Source organism: Sinohyriopsis cumingii, chromosome 5 (genome assembly GCF_028554795.1).
Source record: "Sinohyriopsis cumingii isolate HCF-2022 chromosome 5, ASM2855479v2, whole genome shotgun sequence".
In the NCBI taxonomy this organism is placed as follows: domain Eukaryota; kingdom Metazoa; phylum Mollusca; class Bivalvia; order Unionida; family Unionidae; genus Sinohyriopsis; species Sinohyriopsis cumingii.
Window position 1 is genome coordinate 21,395,641 of NC_142965.1, and position 20,425 is coordinate 21,416,065.

A 20,425-nucleotide genomic window follows, 5' to 3' on the forward strand; every position below is an offset into this window, starting at 1 on the left:
ATAAAAACAATCAAAACTGATGCTGCAGCGAACAAAAAAGGTATAGACGCGTATGGAGGGGAATTAAAAGCAGTCGACAATAATATTACAGCGATCACAATCTTATTTTGTAATTTCATTAGCTGAAAGCCAAAACAAACCGAGTTTAAACGTTAAATGTTATATAAAACGTTATGTACAGTCCCCACCCCGCTCGACATATTATGCCACATTGGTATTCTACCGCTACGCAACACCCCATTATACGTACTAGTATGAGTTACGCAACCAAATATGCAACGATTGAATAATCGTGCTAACAATTCAGTGACGAACGAGGAAGTTTAGTTACCCTATACATACGAATCTCATCAGAGCTATAGCCATATGTACTTAAGACAACTATTTTGTCTGATCCAGCTTCATAACTTGTGCTTTTCCACTGTGCTTTTTGATGAACCCTGCAGATAAGAGAAACGAAAGGTTTGTTAATTTACTTCACGATATGTATAATGTATTTGTTTACGCAACATTTTTTTTTTACAAATATAGATTCCATTATAATGGACTAATTACACTTGCGTAATAAGGACCTGTTAACGTGGAGATAAATATGTATATTCTTACATTCAACTTGTTTGGTAGTATATGATATTATGTCATGTTTAAGAAACGATTCACTTCATAAGTAAATAATAATATGTTTGCCTTTACGTTCAATTTATATGGTAGTATATCACATTATGTAATTTTTTCTAGATGGAGCATGTCATAAGTGACAAAAGTAACGGCTTGTTTTAATAAAATAGCAGTGCTTGAGAAAAAATCGTCTTCTTATATTTTGCATAAAGAGTTACCCAATATAAATTTTTTTTTTCTGTAGCAAAAGGAAACTTGTCACAAGGATAATGTGCTACATTCTGCTACAATAGTAAGGTTTGTTGAAAAGTATCACGTTACTTTTACTGAGAGACATGCATTGCTTTTTGTAAGAAGTAAAGCGTTACTTTTTTGTATAAAAGACTTCGACCAATGAAAAATCATTTGATCAGCATACTTCTAAACGTATATTTTAGTAAAAATATATCCTGAATAAATGTTACACAAGGTAATATCGTGCAACATCAATGGGAAAATATTTAATATAACTAAATATGTGATATACATTGTTTTTCATTGTGAAAAAATACACAGATGAGTAAACCAGACTTTTAACTAACATACTAGTTTAAAACAAGTTAGTAGTATGGGGGAGGGAGGGGTTAACATTAGGACCGTCATCAGATGGATCTCCATGACATCAGAGGAAACTTAATATTTGTCCATTGTTTTTATGGATCTATATAGCCTCTAACGGGTGTAGTAATGTTAAACACTTTACATCGATTTAATATTATGTATCTCTATATGCTCCAGGGGAATTTAACATAAAGGCTATGCTTTTTGGTTTCAAAATTTCCCTTGCATTTCTAAGTCCCCAACTGAAGTGTAATGCTAAGATTACATTGACTATCCAACAACCACACTTACTATCACTCCGATTAGGCAACTAACACGCAGGGATCTACTGACCATCAATCTCTCATCCACTTACCAAATACCTCGCACCTACTAACCAACATTCTCACATTACTAACCAACACACCCTCTGTATGACAAAATCACAAAGCTCTGCATATCAAATAAACAAAGGTAGGATTATAGACACACTATACACACAAACATGTTTATATACTATCACAACTAAATTGAGTAGATCACGTTTCAGGTGTGAATAGTGTGTGTGTGTGTGTGTGTGTGTGTGATTTGGATTTGTAACGTAGCTTTAACAAATTTGCAGTCATATCGCTGCAATGTATGCAGTGTGACAGTTTATAGTGATGTCTAGCACTGGGGACATCATGTAACATGTATCATGATGTCCCACCCAGTCACATTATCGTGTCACCAGGCCGACCAGTCCTAACACTCACCTCTAATTGCTGAGCGCCAAGCGAGGCAGCTGTGAGTACCATTTTTTAAGTTTTTGGTATGGCTCTACCAGGGTTCGAACCAGCGACCGAGGTGGACGCTCTAACTGCTAGGCCACCGGAGCGGTAGTTGTGAATAGACATACACAAACTAGCACAAACATAAATGCCTAATATTTCATACAATGTTTCGACAATAGTTGAATGGTTTTTCAAAGAAAACTGGACAGCCCGTTATAGGGCGGTTTGAAGTAGCTAGCCAAAGATGGTTAGTAAAGGTTGGTTTGGAGTAGCTAGCCAAAGATGGTTATTAAAGGGCGGTTTGGAGTTGTTAGCAAAAGATGGTAAGTAAAGGGCGGTTTGGAGTAGTTAGTCAATGATGGCTAGTAAAGGGCGGTTTTCAATAGTTAGTCAATGATGGTTAGTAAAGGGCGCTTTGGAGTAGTTAGCCAATGATGGTTAGTAATGGACGGTTTGGAGTAGTTAGCCAGTGAAGGTTAGTAAAGGACGGTTTGGAGTAGTTAGCCGAAGATGGTTAGTAAAATGCGGTTTGGAGTAGTTAGCCAATGATGGTTAGTAAAAGACGGTTTGGAGTAGTAAGCCAAAGATGGTTAGTAAAGGGCGGTTTGGAGTAGTTAGTCAATGATGGCTAGTAAAGGGAGGTTAGGAGAAGTGACCCAAAGAAGGATAGTAAAAGTCGCTTTGGGGTAGTTAGCCAATGATGGTTAGCAAGGGACGGTTTGGAGTAGTCAGCCAATGATGGTTAGTAAAGGACGGTTTGGAGTAGTTAGCCGAAGATGGTTAGTAAAGGGCCGTTTGGAGTAGTTAGCCAAAGATGGTTATTAAAGGAAGGTTTGGAGTAGTTAGCAAAAGATAGTTAGTAAAGGGCGCTTTGTAGCTGTTAGCAAAAGATGGTTAGTAAATGGCGGTTTGGAGTAGTTAGTCAATGATGGCTAGTAAAGGGCGGTTAGGAATAGTGACCCAAAGATGGTTAGTAAAGGGCGCTTTGGAGTAGTTAGCCAATGATGGTTAGTAAGCGACACGGTTTGGAGCAGTTAGCCAATGATGGTTAGTAAAGGACGGTTTGGAGTAGTTTACCGAAGATGGTTAGTAAAAATCGGTTTGGAGTAGTTAGCCGAAGATGGTTTGTAAAGGGCTTTTTGGAGTAGTTAGCCGAAGATGGTTAGTAAAGGGTGGTTTGGAGTAGTTTGCCAATGATGGTTAGTAAAGGACGGTTAAGAGTAGTTAGCAGAAGATGGTTAGTAAAGGGCCGTTTGGAGTAGTTAGCCAAAAATGGTTATTAAAGGACGGTTTGGAGTAGATAGCCAAAGATGTTTAGGACATACTACCCGTCTTCAGTGTTACTCTAAGCAAGCATATATGCAATGTCGGTGGATATGCTAATACTCTTTTGGGGCATTCTTGCCTTACCAATTACAATGTTTTCTTCCAAAGATCCACATCGGTGATTTTATTGATTACTCGAATACATATGGTAGTTAGGACTGAAGTTGGTCGATGAATCCAAGTTCGTTCTGATCTTGACTTTATCTTTAGAACCGATGAAACAAAGGCGAAAGAGTCATTATATATATATATATATATATATATATATATATATATATATATATATATATATATATATATATATATAGTCTCCAAGCATGTTAAACATGGCGAGAACATTACACCAAGAATAACATAATTCACAAGGGGTGAACTTTTTTATCTTCCAATCAGAATACAGCGGACGCATGACGCCAATTTCTCTCTCTTTCTCTTTCTCTCTCTCTCTCTCTCTCTCTCCCCTCTATCTCTACCTCTCCGCTCCCGGTACCAAATGATGAATCATCCAGATTAACAACGATAAAGAGCAGATTGCTAAGCCGTGCTATTCTGGTGGCTCGAAATTTATGATCCTGATAACTATACGATAAATGAAAACTACAATGGAAACGCATTCAACAATCGGACAAGGCCAGACAACGAAAAGAAACATACATCTTTCAGAACAATCTATAATTTTGAAACATACTATGTGTGCAACTTCTTGAAATAGACGACGTATTCGTCCCTTGTTTTACGCTAAATGTGTACTCTCAAGTCTTTTGATGAGATTTCCTGTTTCGATACACTAATTTTCCAGACAGAAAGTACATTCAGGACTAAAGTGGGGGGAGCAACCGAGAATATATCCACAGGGCAAGGACACGCTTAGCGCCCCGTGCCAAACAACACTGTTTAATTTTACCCCCTGAGTATATTCACATTTATGATCAACAGAATCAGTTCGATGCTGTTAACATTATGACAAGATGTCTCAGATATTATTCGGATAAATGTAACCAAAGTTTTAACAATGGGGAGAAACATATTCATTGTGGAGAGACATGTGCAATTTTAGAGTCCATACACTGTATTCCTGTTCTAGTTGAAATAGAACGTTCGTCAGCCCACCGTTATGAGTAAGACTTTGTATGACCCAATTATAGGAACAGGAAAGTGCTTTCAAAGTCATTTCAAGTGAGCTGCACTTGTGGACACCATGTTCGTACAATTTCCTGAAAGCCACTTAAAGTAGGAAAAGTATAAATTAAAGATTGCAAGACAAGACATATGACCTTGTTATGGCAATGACCTTTAGCAGAATGCCCACTGCGTTTGGAAGGAGAGTAATGGTTAGAGGCTAGTTTACAATCAAAGAAAATCAACACGTAGCGATTATGCACTGGCCTGAAGCCCATTATTACTACCCCGACGGTATGCTAACTCAGCAAAGATAATCCCTTTATGCTACAGACCATTTTGATCGCCATGAAGATATGTTTAAATATTGTCTATCCGATCTGGAAATTTTACAACATTGGTTTGGAAAATTACTTGTGAGAAACTCAAAACAAGTGGATACAATCCCACATGATATCCGCAGCGAGACCTGAACAATCCTTTGATAGAGTCGACCATGGAAGGGCTGTACGCTACCAAACTTAGCAACAAAGTCAGGGGTTTGAATTAAGACTACTAAGTGGTATAAGTGTGAAAAAAGACTACACTACATTTAAAAAACGGATCCAGAATTTTGACGCATCATCGACTAATCTACCGGACCGCTTATGTACGACGGATACGCGCAACTCGTCTGCAAGCCTACCAATATTAAGGCGAACAAATCAAATACATCGATGTCAATCCATTGTATCTTTGGGTGTGTAAATATGCTCGATTACCGACCGGTCATCCGGCAATATTGAACGAACATATCGACAAGAACACATTCGCCAGCACAAATAATTATTGAAATGTAAAGTTCTTCCACCCTCAAACTTATAATATCCCGTGTTTCCCCAGTATTGTAACGAAAAAATGATGTGTGTTTCAAATAACTTGTTTAGTATTTGTCATTGTTACATTTTGAGAAAGGGACTAAACCTGTTCTTATCCTCATACTGTCCTTGTTGACGTTGGGTTAATATAGATTATTAAAAATGTTGATTTAGAAGAAAACACAACTTCTGTTGATTAGTGTCTTTTCTTTTATATTGTCATGCTATTTCTCTGTCCTTTTCTCTGAAAATCTGTAAAATCTCCGTCTGTTCCTTTGTGGCTTGTTTCGTTCACGGGCGAGTCGCCTGGATGTAAAACTGTGCGTTCGCCAATTTTTTTCATCCATCGTGGACCAGACAACTAAGAACTAGCCAGTGCAATTCGGGAAGTGGAACGAATACATGTGCTCGCTCGATAACTTTAGAATTCTCTTTGAGATGGTAGACGCTTAAGTGGCTAAGAAAACGAATAACGGAAATGATGGACGAGGAAGCAGAGACGATGGAGAGAATGTGGTCAGAGGAGAAGCGTGTGTTGGAACAGGAGTGTGTGGAGAGGTAATTCCCGATCATCATCAAGACTGGACGAGAGTATAGTATGATTGGCGACAAAGGGAAAATAAAGAGCTGTAATAGTAACAACAGCAACAAGCAGACCTGATCCCTAATGTAAGGGATTGGAATATGAAGGAGGCTGAGCCCAGTTCTTGGCTCTCGGTCTTAATATATCCTTTCATCTAAAGATGCACTGAGTAGAACATGTGATTCTTGCGGATCCCGGGAGGGTGAGTGTCATAAAATACCAACGTTACTATTCAGTGTCACCCAGTTATCATTGTAAGGAGATACTTTTTAAAAATTACCAGAATTTTGAGTTCAATGTTTGTATGTATGACTTCAACAACTAATATTTAAACCCCCATTTGTATCTGGTAGTATATAAGGATGCTGAGTGTTTAGTGCAGGTGTGAGCACTCATACCCATGCGTGTGTGTGATGTTATGTGTATCTATATTTTTTTGCATCTCTTGGTACATGATTTTATTTAATTTTCGTAATTGTTATTCGTTGTTGTGAACTGTGCATAATGTATTTTGTTATAAACTGTGTACGTAATTCGAATATATTACGAACGCAAATTGCCTAGGATCTTTAAATAGATGTTTTCGTACGAGTTGACAGCTAGTAATAGTAATTTTAATAATGCGATTTATTTTGGCGCTTATGGCGTAGTTTTTCACTGACTCATGGCATATGGGAGTTTCGAGAATAATTCTGTGGTTTTCTATTGGTTGCATCAGGTCACATGAGTATGCTTAGTTCGTCAAAAATTAATAGTTTATTTTGTCACGTGGGATCTATGGGTAAGGAAAGTCGCATTATACGGTGTATTTACGGAGATATTTAAGCATAAAGTTTCATTCCAATTTCTGGAGTCATTCACATTTTTTGAGTTCCTGATGTAACTTGGTATACGTGTTGTGTGTTGTACTTAGATATTTTTCGAGAGGGAAAACATTTGTTTTGGACTGTTCAGTCGTGATAGAAGGTGTTCATTATTTGGACAATAATAATATTCTGGAACTGTTATAAATTATTTGAAGGAATTCGGTACAACGCCATCTTGAAAACGTCACGGTTCTTGGAGGACCGATACTTTTCCGATGGTGAAAGTGATAAGGGATTTTTCATTCATTTAGATCTTTCATAGACCTTTATAAGGACTAATTTGGGCACACTGTATTATACTCTAAGTTCCTCTCACATGTTTCATTTATCAATTTAATAATTAAATTGGTTAAGTTTTACAATACTTGTTGCTTTTGTTTCTTTCCTGTAACTTCAGTTTGTGACCATAGAGTGGTATTAGTGATAGAGGTAATGTTATTTAATTTGTTTTATATGTTTGCCTTTCTTAATTATTATACATCTGTATTTTGTACCTGACCTTGTCCAATATCTTGTTCACCGTGTACCTTGCCCGAGATATTGATTTAGTACAAAACATAATACATAGCTAATATTTCTCATTGAGAATAGGTTAAAAATTAGGAGCATTATCAATGGAAGTAAGCATGTTTATTTGGGCCTGAGTCTTAGACATTGGAATGAAAAACTTGGTCTATCATGTTCTTTATTATAATTTTTAGTAATATACATTGCCTTACTGACAACATAAAATGTACTAGTAATGAACTATTGAACCTCATCGCGGATCTAATGTTGTTTCTTAGCTTTTTATGCAATGTTGTTTACTTGGGACATTATTCATTCTTGCCCTAACATCTTGAAGCAGAATTATTCCCTGGAAATTCAAAGTGCTTATCGATAATATTCTTGGACAGAAACATGAATTTAGAATTGTAATGAATTCAGATAAGAATATATTTTAATTATCATATTGTGATTCATCAAAAGAGTCTTATCACATCGCTAATATATATTGTGCTACATAAGCAAACATCGCAATGCAATGTTGTGGCGACTGACATTTTGGTCTTCTTCAAGTCAGCCTGGTCCAGTAACTAGCAATAATCTTGCACGAATATTTCTAACCCAATGGCTATCAGTCGTCCCATAAAGAAATTATAGTTGTAGTCGGTAGTGCTAAAAGCTAAGAAATGTTCTTAACATTCTTAAATGCATCCTACAAAATGACGTATTAATTGGTTTACAGTTCACCTCTTTTCCACTCTGTGACCGCATGCAGTTTTGTAAATAATAATCCACTGACATGTGCATTTATTACAACTCCTTGATTCATAATATCCCTGTAAAGAAAATGAAACATAATCGTTGTTTGCTAACTATAATAAATAAACCCTATATTGATTTGGTTGAAATATGAGAAATATTATAGTTGTAAGACGTGTTTCCACTAGCGTGAGTGAATGCAATTGCCACAAAGTAAGAGTGTGGTGCACAGTAAAAATAAAGACAAATTTAAAGAAATTAAGGAATGATTAGTTAAAGATATACAAGCAGTTGTGTTGAAGAAACCACACGCGAAATCATCAATGAACTTGCCCAACATATGTTTTGAGAGTTTGAGAATATTCGGGGCACGGGGCCCGAAATCGGCTGTTTTTGGTGCTCGTAATAATAAACTTCCGCCTAGTTTCACCGGCATAAGCCTTCGCTGGCCTTGGTATTACAACATTAAGCATCGACAGACGAGAGAGGACAGCCGTTCTGTTAGGCTTGTGTAACAATCAACACGACAAACATTCACTAAAGTTCTGTGAAATTAACTCATGCTTTCTAGTAGTTCTTTGGATTTAATAAATTTCATTTTATCAAAACTTCGTGTGCTCTTCAGCGCTGTTTCATTCGGCTCTGGTTTTATTCAGCTTTAAAAAAAAACACCCACTCTAAACTGAGTCAGCGTTTGATGATTTTATTAGTAAAGCTGATGCTGATGGAATCATAAGATTTAAAACAATAAGGACCCTTTCTTTCTCTCTCTCTCTCTCTCTCTCTCTCTCTCTCTCTCGTTTGGTTTTAATATATATTCACAGACTAACGCAAACTTCGAAAAGAAGTTCGTGACTCCTTATAGCTGCTGTTAGCAATGTGTCTTTGTTTGGTACTGATGATAACAAATGTCAAACTTCATAATTTCTTTTCTGTTATTTCAAATGTACAGAACATCCAAGCTTTTGAAATTTGGGGGCAAATTGTTTCAGGTGTATCACTATATTAACTTAATTTAGGCCTTGAATCCATTATCATGTATTGGAAAAATAACCATTAGTCCTTGGGACTTTAACTCAAATAAAAAAGGTCTCTCAGGCACGATTTGCAAAACAAAACCGAGCATCGCCTTGCTCTTTATAAAAAAAATATAAAATAGACAAATGTCCACACTGGCATAAACTCGGTGTTGACGGCTGCAACTCTTGGTAGAAGCAGTGCTAGCATTAACCTAACCGCCACCGTTATTGAAGTTCCAGCTTATGTACCGTCTAGGGCGTTACTGCCGTCTTCTCATTCCTTATGTTCATATGCAAGAATGGTGAAAAACTCCTTTTAGCAAAGCCTGAAATCATCTTGGCCACAGCGAGCCTTAATTCTGTCTCAGGATTTGTTTCTTGGACATATCATCGATTTACACTAGTTCAAGGGGAAATAAACAAATACATATGTTACAGATATATATATCACATATATTATTTTTACAATATTGTTTTTATTTACGTCACATTGGTTAATGATAATATTCTTATGATTTGTATTCTAATATTATAGAACTCACATTAAAGGCGATGTCACATCGCATGTGTACAGTACAAGTATTATGTAGTATTTTTCCCATTTAAAATTTAAGGTCGAATTACCAAGTTCATGTCAACATACTATTTTTAGCTTAAATAGGCTATGAGTGTTGATTGGAGGTCACGGCAGAATCACGTGATCCTAGGGGAACATTTGTACTCTGGATATGTCCTTAACGCCCTAGCAGCTGATGCACTAAATTATTGAAAACTCGTACATTGACTGCAAAGATATTTTGCAATATGAACTAATTTAAATACATGAAAGTATACTCTAATGATTTTGAGTTGTATATTTTATGCGAATATAGTGGTTGTATAAAGAAATTTCATAATCAGCGTTCCATTGTACAGTTATCAGTCTTGTGTGAGAAAACAAAGGAATCTTGATTATTTACTTATTGAACTTTGAAATGGCAGAGTTGAACCCTTTATTCTAAACTGACAGTACCTTACTGGATTATTGTGTAATTATTCAATGACTTGGATATTTAATTGATTTCTTGGGATTACCGTGAAATATTCAAAGACTTTTGTGACATTCAACTTTTATTGGATTTTCTTTGAGGTAAATACTTTGGATATTAGAACATTGTTATTTTCCCTGGTGCTAGCACAAAAGCACATTAGAACCTTCATTCAGAATACTTCTTGAGAATTTCCGGATTACTGTAAAATTGAGAGTTCATTAAGGAAACTTTAGGAATTCATACCATACTTTAAGTTACTTTTAATTATTTTACTTTTTTCGACTTAACATTTTAGGGAAATCAATTTATATTTTGAAATAAAGAATGCATGTTGGGTTATGCCATTTCTTGTCATGTAGTTTAAGCTCCTAGTACTTAATACACCGAACAAAATGTATAGTTGCCATCAACATACATGTAGACATACTACTAATTGGCGCAACTTTACAGCCCCAGGACATCGCGCTTTCCAATCGTGCTGGTACAGCGAGAACCGCTGAACCCAGAGTGGTAGGCTTTTCAACCTTCAAGGCGGTATCGCCTTAATCAGATGCTGCGTTGCTGTGCCAAGCGACAGCACCTCAGCAATGGGTAGTGCGCATTCAAGCGCACATGCGACAGTTGATATCATCGAATGGTTAGTAGCCAGTGTACATTTCACTAACGCTGGCAGAAGAGAACTATCCTTGCCGTAATCGAAGTTTCTAAAGGGTGCTACTATGTGTGTGTGTGTGTGTGTGTGTGTGTGTGTTGGGGGGGGGGGTCTAGCCAAATTTGCCGCGGTCAAGTCTGATTTCCTGGCATGATTACATACTGCTCGGTCTATTCTGGAGAGTAATGCTTCACTTTTGTGCCCATCTTTCACATACAATTCAAGTCAAATACCTACTTTTCCTTTTCTTAAACGGTCGCTGGAGCTGCTTGGTCCAATGTTTAGCCGGCTGCGAACATTTTATCTGCCATGGTATGGCTACAGATCATTTTCGTGTTTAATTGTTTCTTCCAGTTCGTGCATGACCTTTTCAAAAGAATTCTTGTCCGTGTTTATACTCCAAAATATCTGTCCGTTGCATGGTCTACAAACACGGTGCCTGGAAATTATGCCGATTCAAACTTTATTGCAGAAAATTGGTTATGACTCTTCTCTAATGTTTCTAACGTAAGGAAAGCAATACTCCCACACGCAGCACAGCGCACATATCTAATTTTGCCATCAACTGGACACGCACAAATATTTGGCGCTATCTGTATTGTTACGACTTTATGGTCTTAAACTAAGAGAAAAGAGCGAAAACCGAGTGTTTTGTAAAATACAACAAATAGCTTATTTCCTTAGAATACGAAGGAATACTAAGTGAACATGTTGGTAAACAAATGTATGTTAATGAGAAATAAATCCCAACAAGTCGAAAGAGATTTATACAAATCAAGATGTATAATGTTCATACTGAATTCCAGTGGAATTTCAAATAAGTTCCAATGTGACGTGCCTGTAGTCTCGAATATGATAATATCTCCTGACCTGTAGCGTTGCGATGTGCAGTCTTTTGATCTATCGCAAAAATATAATCAAAACTTTTGCCTGAAATCACAATAATTCTAAATTAATGTTCCTGTACAAGAATATTATACATATTTGCAGTGGATAATAATTTGAACAAATAATACCATCTAAATGAAATAATGAGCACACTTATAGGACTAATTCTGCTTCAGATGTTAAGAATATATATATATATATATATATATATATAATTGCAGTTGCATCAGTTAATAAATGAAGAGCAGATTTTCATTGGGCAGAACATAAGCGTCTGATCAGACCCAATAGCCAAATAGCGTTTATTTCTGTATAAATTGTATGGAGAACTACTTTATACTATCTTTCATAAATAGTCACGTCCAATGTAATTAACGTAAAAACTGATCTGGAAGGCATAAACGAAAACTGAATAAACTGATTTGACAGAATCAAATAACATCTTTTTCTGAATATAAATAATTCTTTATTTGACTATATTTTTTTAAAAAAATGCTGGGAAAATGAAAATGTGCCAAGAACATTGGAGCTACAGCAATTTCACTACAGCTCATTAAAAACGAAACAAAACCAGATTTGAATCCAAAAAGAAAACAATAGTACCTACAATATTTTACAGAGTATTTTTGCAAAACTCAATCAATTATAATAATCAGTCTCTTTTGTTTCTTTCGAATGCTTGAAATGAGTGGGGACTTTCCAACATATCAAACATTTCGACGTCTAAGACTGTTAATATTGCAGGTAGAAACAAATTCTTTAGTGAGGGCAAGCAATGATGGTAATTATATGTTTAACATTTCTAAACATTCTACCTATATAATTTGAAATCCTGTGTATACATTTGAAGAGTGCTTAATTATATTAAGGTAAGACTTTACTAAATTAAGACGAGAAATGATAGATTACCGATGAAGTTTTGTACATTGCATGGAATTGGTGTTATTAATCGACAGTGAGATAAAGGTAAAGTTTTTAAGGAATGCCGGAATCTCATAAATTTCGCATTGTGACAGTGAACGCAAGAGAGTTGATGTCAAGGGGTATTTATTAGGATCTTAGGTTTTAGAAAGTTAAATATTAGTACCAATAGCAAACGCATTATTTTGTAATTAAGTACATTCATCATGCCAACAGTTACAAATGTTTTCTCGCAATTGTATATTCGATTACATCTACTGCATTATAAAAAGCCCAGGGTATGTGCTATTTGTATTTACATCTTTATTCATAAATTTAGAGCATGCCAATGATTGCTTGTTTGATGAATTGGTTTTGGGAAAATATTTTTCAAGCCGATCAATTAACAAATTTATGTTACAATTGCCATACCGAGCATTATTGCGATGATTTTACGTTGGAAAATTCTTAAGGTCAAGGTTTCTCGTCTTTTTGTGTTTAGAAATTAGAGACTGAAATAATTATGTGTATTGTGTGTTTTGAATGTATCTCATGGTACCTGGGATGAAATATCGAGCTACGGCTTAGAATTGAATACCGATAAATCTTACTAGCGTTACCACGAACAACGATACAGGTATGAAATGAAAGTCTTGTGAAGATGTCGTCCTTAATTGGATTAGACGGAAATTATTTTAGAACGACTGCTATCTTAAGGTCCGTGGAAATACTGAGAAGAATGATCTCAAGCTAGACTCTTTCATTATTTTACACACTTTTCACCACTAGATCTAAGTGTGAGCCTAATCTTTTAATGAGACAGTAGGGAATTATTGTAGACATTTATTTAGTTTTGGTCAATGTTCCAAAAGATAGTTTCCAACAAATATATTAATTGTTTGAAACTATTTAAATAAATAATACATTCATTGGTTTTTATTCTGCGTCGCATATCCGAATTCGGGAGGTCGCTAGATCATTAATAATGGACAGCATATAGACGTTTTCGTTAGGTCAGTTCATGGACACATCAATTATATTACAGTTCCTAATTTTTCATTTTTTTGTGCAACTTAATTTCTGTGAAGTAATTTACTACTAGCCAAAAATACATTTATGCCAATGCTGTTTGTCATTTTGTATTCATTATACATCTTAAACAAAATAAAAATGGAAAATTAGGATCTGAACTGTTTGAAGACTGGCAATATGTCAATTGTGTCAATTGTCACATAACTAATAAATCGGAGCATCTCCAGTCTTTTCCACCAAATTTCCACTCACCCACCAAATATTCAGATTGATTCAAGCAAATTAAAAAGATAGGAATCGCAGTAAACTAATTAATAATTTAAATTTAAAATACACAAGGTAAATTAGAAAACATGCTAGCTATCTTATTATAATAATCACATTAAACAATGTGTAGCGATCACAGACTTGAAATAAGAAATTTATAAATGCTTGGCGAAATGTAAATCATCTAAGAAAATAAATGGCCTGAATACACTCTATAATGATACTTGACATTGCATGACATCATTTTGAAATCAATTTCATTAATGAACGATTTCTGTTTTCATTAATTTCCAGGTTAAGATAAGTTTATGAGCACCATGTCAACCCAAGTGAGTATAGAGAGACTTATACTTGTGGCTGTGACACTGGGCTGGGCAATCATTCCCGTGTCAGGTATTTATAATTCGAAATTATGCATTCAAAGCTTGAATTAGCTGGATATGGCATGCATATTATGTCACAGCAAAACAGAAACACAACAAAACTAAACACTAATTCATGTCTTTCTCTCTGTTATCAGTTACACACGCTGCCTTTGATACACCATTCCCATAAAAAAAATTAATACACGTAAACAAATTACCAGACATCACTTTGTACACAAGGATGGTACAAATTAAAGTCACAGAAGTTGAATATCGAATGAAAGTTCACAACGTACTTTATCCACCGAGGTAATATTTAACCTATGTATATGATCTGCCTCCGTCGTTCTAGTCTCTGCGGAGTTAATCTGCTATACCCTTTCCGGCTTGGAACCTCAATGTGTTGCACTTGTACAATACTATTCTTATTGCATCGCAATAATTCATTCTTTGTTCCAAGTTCTTCTTTTACTGCTTCCAAATCAAGGCTCTAAGGCAACATATGTATTTCCTCCACTAGAACAGGTTCAAATTCCACATTCACTTCAAACTATTCCTCCAAAGTCGTGAAGGCAGATTCTTCCCTTTAATCAATTGCACAGTATGTCTGTGGCAAACTCAATCACCTCTTGTGTAGGAGCATCAAATCCAAGATTTTTCCAGGCACGTACATCCGATCAGTTTAATATATGATGGAGAGATCAGATGGATATAGAAATTTCTGAAGAGTTCATAAAGTACGATGAATCCATTCTTCACGCGAAGGTATGCAGCTCGCTTTCGTCACATTAGTAACAATTTAAACACAAATAAGAATTTCGTGCTTTAAAAACGTTTGCTTTTCACGTTTTTAAATTTACTGTTCTAAATTTGACACAGTGATTGTTGTTGTAGGGTTTAACGCCATTTTTCAGCACATGATAGGCTATACATGGCGGCCAGTACTAATGGTGGAGGAAGAACCCGGGAAATCCCCGGAAAGAACCACCTACCGTCGAGAAACTACTGGCAAGATTTCTCACATACCCACATTGGCCGAATCTGAGACTCGAACCCACGCAGATAGTTGACACAATGAATTTGCTTGTAAGCAAAATCCTAGAAAGCTAGTCACTGTCACATTTACCACACGTGGTTCAAAATTCAAACGAATTAGGGCGCTTTAGGAAATCGTCTTTTAAATATATTTAAGTCTCGTCTAAACATTCAGCACAGTAATTAAGCTTCTTCCATAGAATTTAGTGAAATACTGATGACAAACTCGTGGCATGGTTAGTCTTGTAATTCAATGTCTGAGCATTTGAACATTTTAAAAGTAATCAGTCTTCTTCCAGCTGCAAAGGTAAGTTCTGAATTGTGTTTTTTGATGAAATAATACAAACGATTTACCGGTTGTAAATCATATTAGAGAATTTTTTCAGCAACCATCTAACCGTACACCACATGCTTGAAAAAGTCTCATCTTGAGGTGATATGTCTTTCAAATTATACTCATCTGAAATCTTTTGAAGTTAAATATGACATTTTGAACTCTTTCAAAGTATCAACCCTCTTATATCAGTTAAATGTCCATATCATAATGGATGCAAGTATTATTTGCGTTTCACTTGAATTTATACATGCTGTCTTTATTTGCGACCTCGTAATTTAGGAGAAAACTACGAATTCTGACTTCTAGATATATTCAAGAGGATAGAAATCATGAGTCAACAAGGAAAGGCAAGAACCGCACGTATACCATACGCATGTTTCGGGAAATCTGAATTTTTATACTTCCACGTGTGGATCCTCATGATGCAACTGAAACATTTTACTTGGTCTCCTCGTCCAAAGTAGACAATTCGAGCTCTGGCTAAACGTTTGTAGAGGTTGATATATGCAGATCATTTCTAAGCCATTTCTTGAACGTGCTCCATCGACTTTGATTGTCACAATAAACAGGCGAAACCATAGGAATTGTAAATCTCGACGAGCTATTGGCATCCATCGTGGCTTAATAGTGCATGGATGTCGTCCATATGTAAGCACACGAACGACATTGTTTTCGCTATTAAAGCGGAAAAGGTCCCCCTTCAAAGATCTCTGTTTCCGCGTTTGCACTCACAGTTATTTTTGTCTTAGAACCTTTCCCTTTTGATACTGAATATCAGTGTTCCGCAAAGTAACCTCTTACGGTATAGAAATCTCGTTTTTATTTCTATACATCAGTTGACTAAAATGCTGTGATCTCTCACACGAAACTGTTTGAGAAGATGCAACGTTTTCATGCGAAAGTCTTATGTCCTTAAGGCCCCATTCAAAGTTCACCACTGGATCGGAACGATAGCTCTGTGTCAGACCTTTTGCATTACATATGGTACAATGTCGTCCTTATTTCGTTCGGTACTAGTAACGGTAATATTTTTTCCATCGCAACCAAAACTGAAAATAGTACCTTCAAGATGTTCATCGGTCCAACTTCCTAAACGTTCGTCTTATATGTGTTGGTTGTAACTTCCAGGACGGTAGCTGTACACCCAGAGATCTATCTCAAAACCGTTTCCAAGACAGTATCCAATTTTAATCGGGCATTGTTTGTCTCGTAGGCAAGAACTATAGCATTTCCAGTCTCTTCGGGTGGTGCCAACTTTGTAACTTCACATAATTCACTACAAAACAAAACTTCACGTATGATTTTCAGTTGTTTAATGAGTTTTCCTGTCTTGTCAATGAGTTGGAAGTAGAAACCTTTAGATAACGTTTCACCAAATGTATCCACACTCAATTCAGCATGACAGTTGCATTCGATTATATTCTTTCTTCCTTTTTTGGGGTGACTTTTTACAAGTCGATGCCTTCTAAAGATCGGTACTGTTCTTTGTATTTCTCTTTGTTTCTACAGTATGCAACAACATGTGCAGGTGCTACCTTTTCGCTTCAATTTCAGAAATTAATTGAATATCTTGAGACATCCCTTTCATGGAGTCGTCGCCATCTTCTTGGTATTAGTCTGTGGTAGGAAAGTAACAACTTACATGTTCTTTTAACAAGCGGTATCCACTATCAAGAACATGAAACAATTCGGCCCGCAATCATACTCATGCCAACGCTCGTTACTGGTCATCATTGCAACATGGTCGGTCTTGAGTACGTACATTTTTTTGTAATATGTACAGCATCAAGGAAACATCAGGTTTTACAATGATGAGGCAGAATATGATGGACCATTTCGTCCGTGTCAACACTTTACAATTAATCAATTCAGTCCTGTCATACTAACTAATGTTTTCCACGTCGATGTGTTCTTTTAAAATGTCAGGACTCGCAGTGGAGAATCAAGCATATTAGTGTAGCTAGAATACAAGGAACGCACATCGTCATATCTGATTTACTCTTCTTGAGATTCGTTTACCACGTCTTGCCTCAAACGTGTATGATTGGTTTTTCCTACAAGCAAACTGTATAAGTACCAACACGAGTGGAAACATATTATCCTAATTTATTTTTTAAATAAAATCGTTTCCATCATGTCACATTTTTAACATCAATGCCAGACATAACTTTGAGTGATTGCAGGCCATGATTTAGCTAAATACCTAAATGGTAGTGGTATGCCTCCTTCTATTTGAACACTTTTTTTTATGACATTTATATATTTTTGAGGACAAAATACTTTGCTGTAATGTAGTAAAAGGACTTGGATGGTTTTACAACATGCAATACTTACATAGACCAATATATACCGTGGTCAGAGAAACTAATAATAGCAAAGCGAAATCATTTGAAATAAATAATGGATATATTTCATTCAATGAGTGGAAAACCCAGAATTTTTAGGAGTGGCGACGCTACGAGTGCAAACACTGAGTTTTTCACCCGCTCGATGAAATATATCTTCTATTAATGCCAAGGAAACAAATTTATGTTTTATGCTAAATGTATTCACGATCCCGCGCAGACATTACAGCAGTATATCGTTTATATTCTGCTGATGTTTGTGTACTTTCGCACAAAAGATTTAAATAGGCCTAATAACAAAATTCTCCTTCTAAATTCAAGGTAAAACAGAACATGAAAAAAGACAAAATAGTTTCAACATTTGCTAGTTTGAACCAGGATCACCTGATTGAGAGGTAGCTATGTTTACCACTTTCGTCTTTACATAACTTTCAAACTTTGGGTCATAATGTTATGAATCTGTTGGCAGACAACCAAAAAATATTAAAAGTATTTAAACTTTTACGTTAGTAAAATGACGAAACTGTGACCATTTATTAATTTAGAGACCCGCTTAAATGCAATATCAGATTAACGATAGGGAAAATTATGAATGCAATAAAAGTTCAGGTTATGCTTTTATTCGATATTTAGGTAGAACAAACATTCCTGCTAAGCTTAAAATTCATATCAACGTCGTTCAAACTTTTTTTTATTTTCGTGCTATGATGCTTACAACCAAATGGACGTCACCAAATGTAAATGTAATAAGAGTGGGAGTCTTAAAATTTTCAAATCTTAAAAGTGTTAATGTTACTTAACTGGCATTAGAGTCAGATTGTATGCACACATTATTATGCTACACATTGTGATGGCCCTATGTTTAATGTTATCATTTTGATATTGTTCTAAAACCGATTTGTTATGGATGCAGAGTTGGACGTCAGTGAATAATTATACCCATTCGCTACTCCACTCCAGACATAATAAATTCCTTGAACATAGTTTCAGTTTCATTTAAGTTCAAGTTAAAGAGCCAAAAAGATTTCGAAGACAAATCTAATTTCCTGTCCCTTGTCAATTTCCTTACTCACAAAAATCCATTTTTTACTATGGACAGGCAAATCATTTTCAACATCTACTAGTGATTACATTTTTTAAAATGATTTTAAAGAGAAAGAAACGGAATGTTTGTTCGAAATATATGCTTAATATATTGCTACAGATATACTATTTGATTATACAGTAAAAATTTCATATTGCTTATGCTATTTTTAATATCTATGCAAGTTAAGAATGAATTTTAAGAAAGAAGAGGATAATTCTGGTATACAAAGCGTAACTAGCTGAGTCCATCTTGTTTGTACTAATATTAGATACTAAATAAATACATATAAAATAGGTTTAGTAGCTTTAATTCATGACTGTATAAAACCCGGGCCATAGGGTGTCTATTTTATAGGAGGCGATATTTTAATTAACATTATGGCAATTGACAAGAACAGCATTCGTAAAAATACAACCACAAATGTAATTATAGATCAAACGAGGACTATATATATATATATATATATATATATATATATATATATATATATATATATATATATATATATATATAATGTTTTCACGATGCTCTTATCGTTCTTTCAGTCGGATATATTTTGTTTAGCAACCATCCACCAGCCTGAAAATTAGCTCTTTTGCCACTACGTAACTCCCATATTTGATGCGGCTCTATCTGGATATGGTTAAAGAGAAAATTGTCTTTAGGGCCTAATTTAGTTACAGTGAAATAGATTTATGTATTTGTCTAATCTTTTCATAAAGAATTACATTTATATGTGTTCTTAAATTAGCGTGTATTAATATGCATAAATAAACATTATTTAAAAAAGATACGCTACTCGAAAGTCAAACTATTAAATATGTATCTTTCTCAATTCCCCTATCCGATAAGTTACAGTGACCATTGTTTATTTGGGTAATTTGTGGATTTAGGCAAACTGTTTTGTCCGTTACTTCTCGTTTAATGAAGATAGTAACGTTTTATTTACAGAGTGGTTAAAGAATTCTCTAATGCCTCTACGGAATATATGATATTGACTGTATTTACAAAAATATGGGTCACCCAACCAAGACAGAGCCTGACGAGTCTGCTGCCCAAGGGGCCAAAGGGTCTGTGCTCCATACGTATATAATCCGCATCTTGTAAATGTATAATACCATTATAAAAGTGCTTGGTACATGCTCATAGTACTCCTTAGGCCCTATATATCTTATATTAATCATTATTTCCATGTATGACTATGCTGGTGACTACATATCTGGTATTTGTATTCATTCTACAATGTGAACACTGATATTTACAATTGGTAAAAACACAATTTGTACACCGTTTGCTTCATCCTAAACTATTGTTTTATAGCAAAAAGCCGATTTCAGTTAAGTTATATATACCATAAAATACCAACAGGTTTTCAATACATTTATCCAGTCTCCGATTGTTTAAAGCAGCAGTCAGTCCTGGTTGAGGTATAATGGGAAAAAGTACGGAAAGTATAAAAGTATAAACGTGACTGAATTAAGTGATTGGTAATTAATACAAG

General features: G+C 35.4%; 1 protein-coding gene across 1 annotated transcript in view; it reads left to right on the top strand.

Moving 5' to 3' along the window:
- The first annotated feature begins 344 nt into the window (after window positions 1–344).
- The window catches only part of LOC149798759 (neurotrypsin-like), a 77,298-nt gene continuing 57,217 nt past the window's right edge, over window positions 345–20,425 (top strand). Inside the window, exons 1-2 of the mRNA XM_089957288.1 lie at window positions 345–462; window positions 14,050–14,148. Of these exons, the coding sequence (XP_089813414.1) occupies window positions 14,064–14,148 (85 nt within the window). The 5' untranslated portion in view covers window positions 345–462; window positions 14,050–14,063. The remainder of the gene's footprint in view (window positions 463–14,049; window positions 14,149–20,425) is intronic.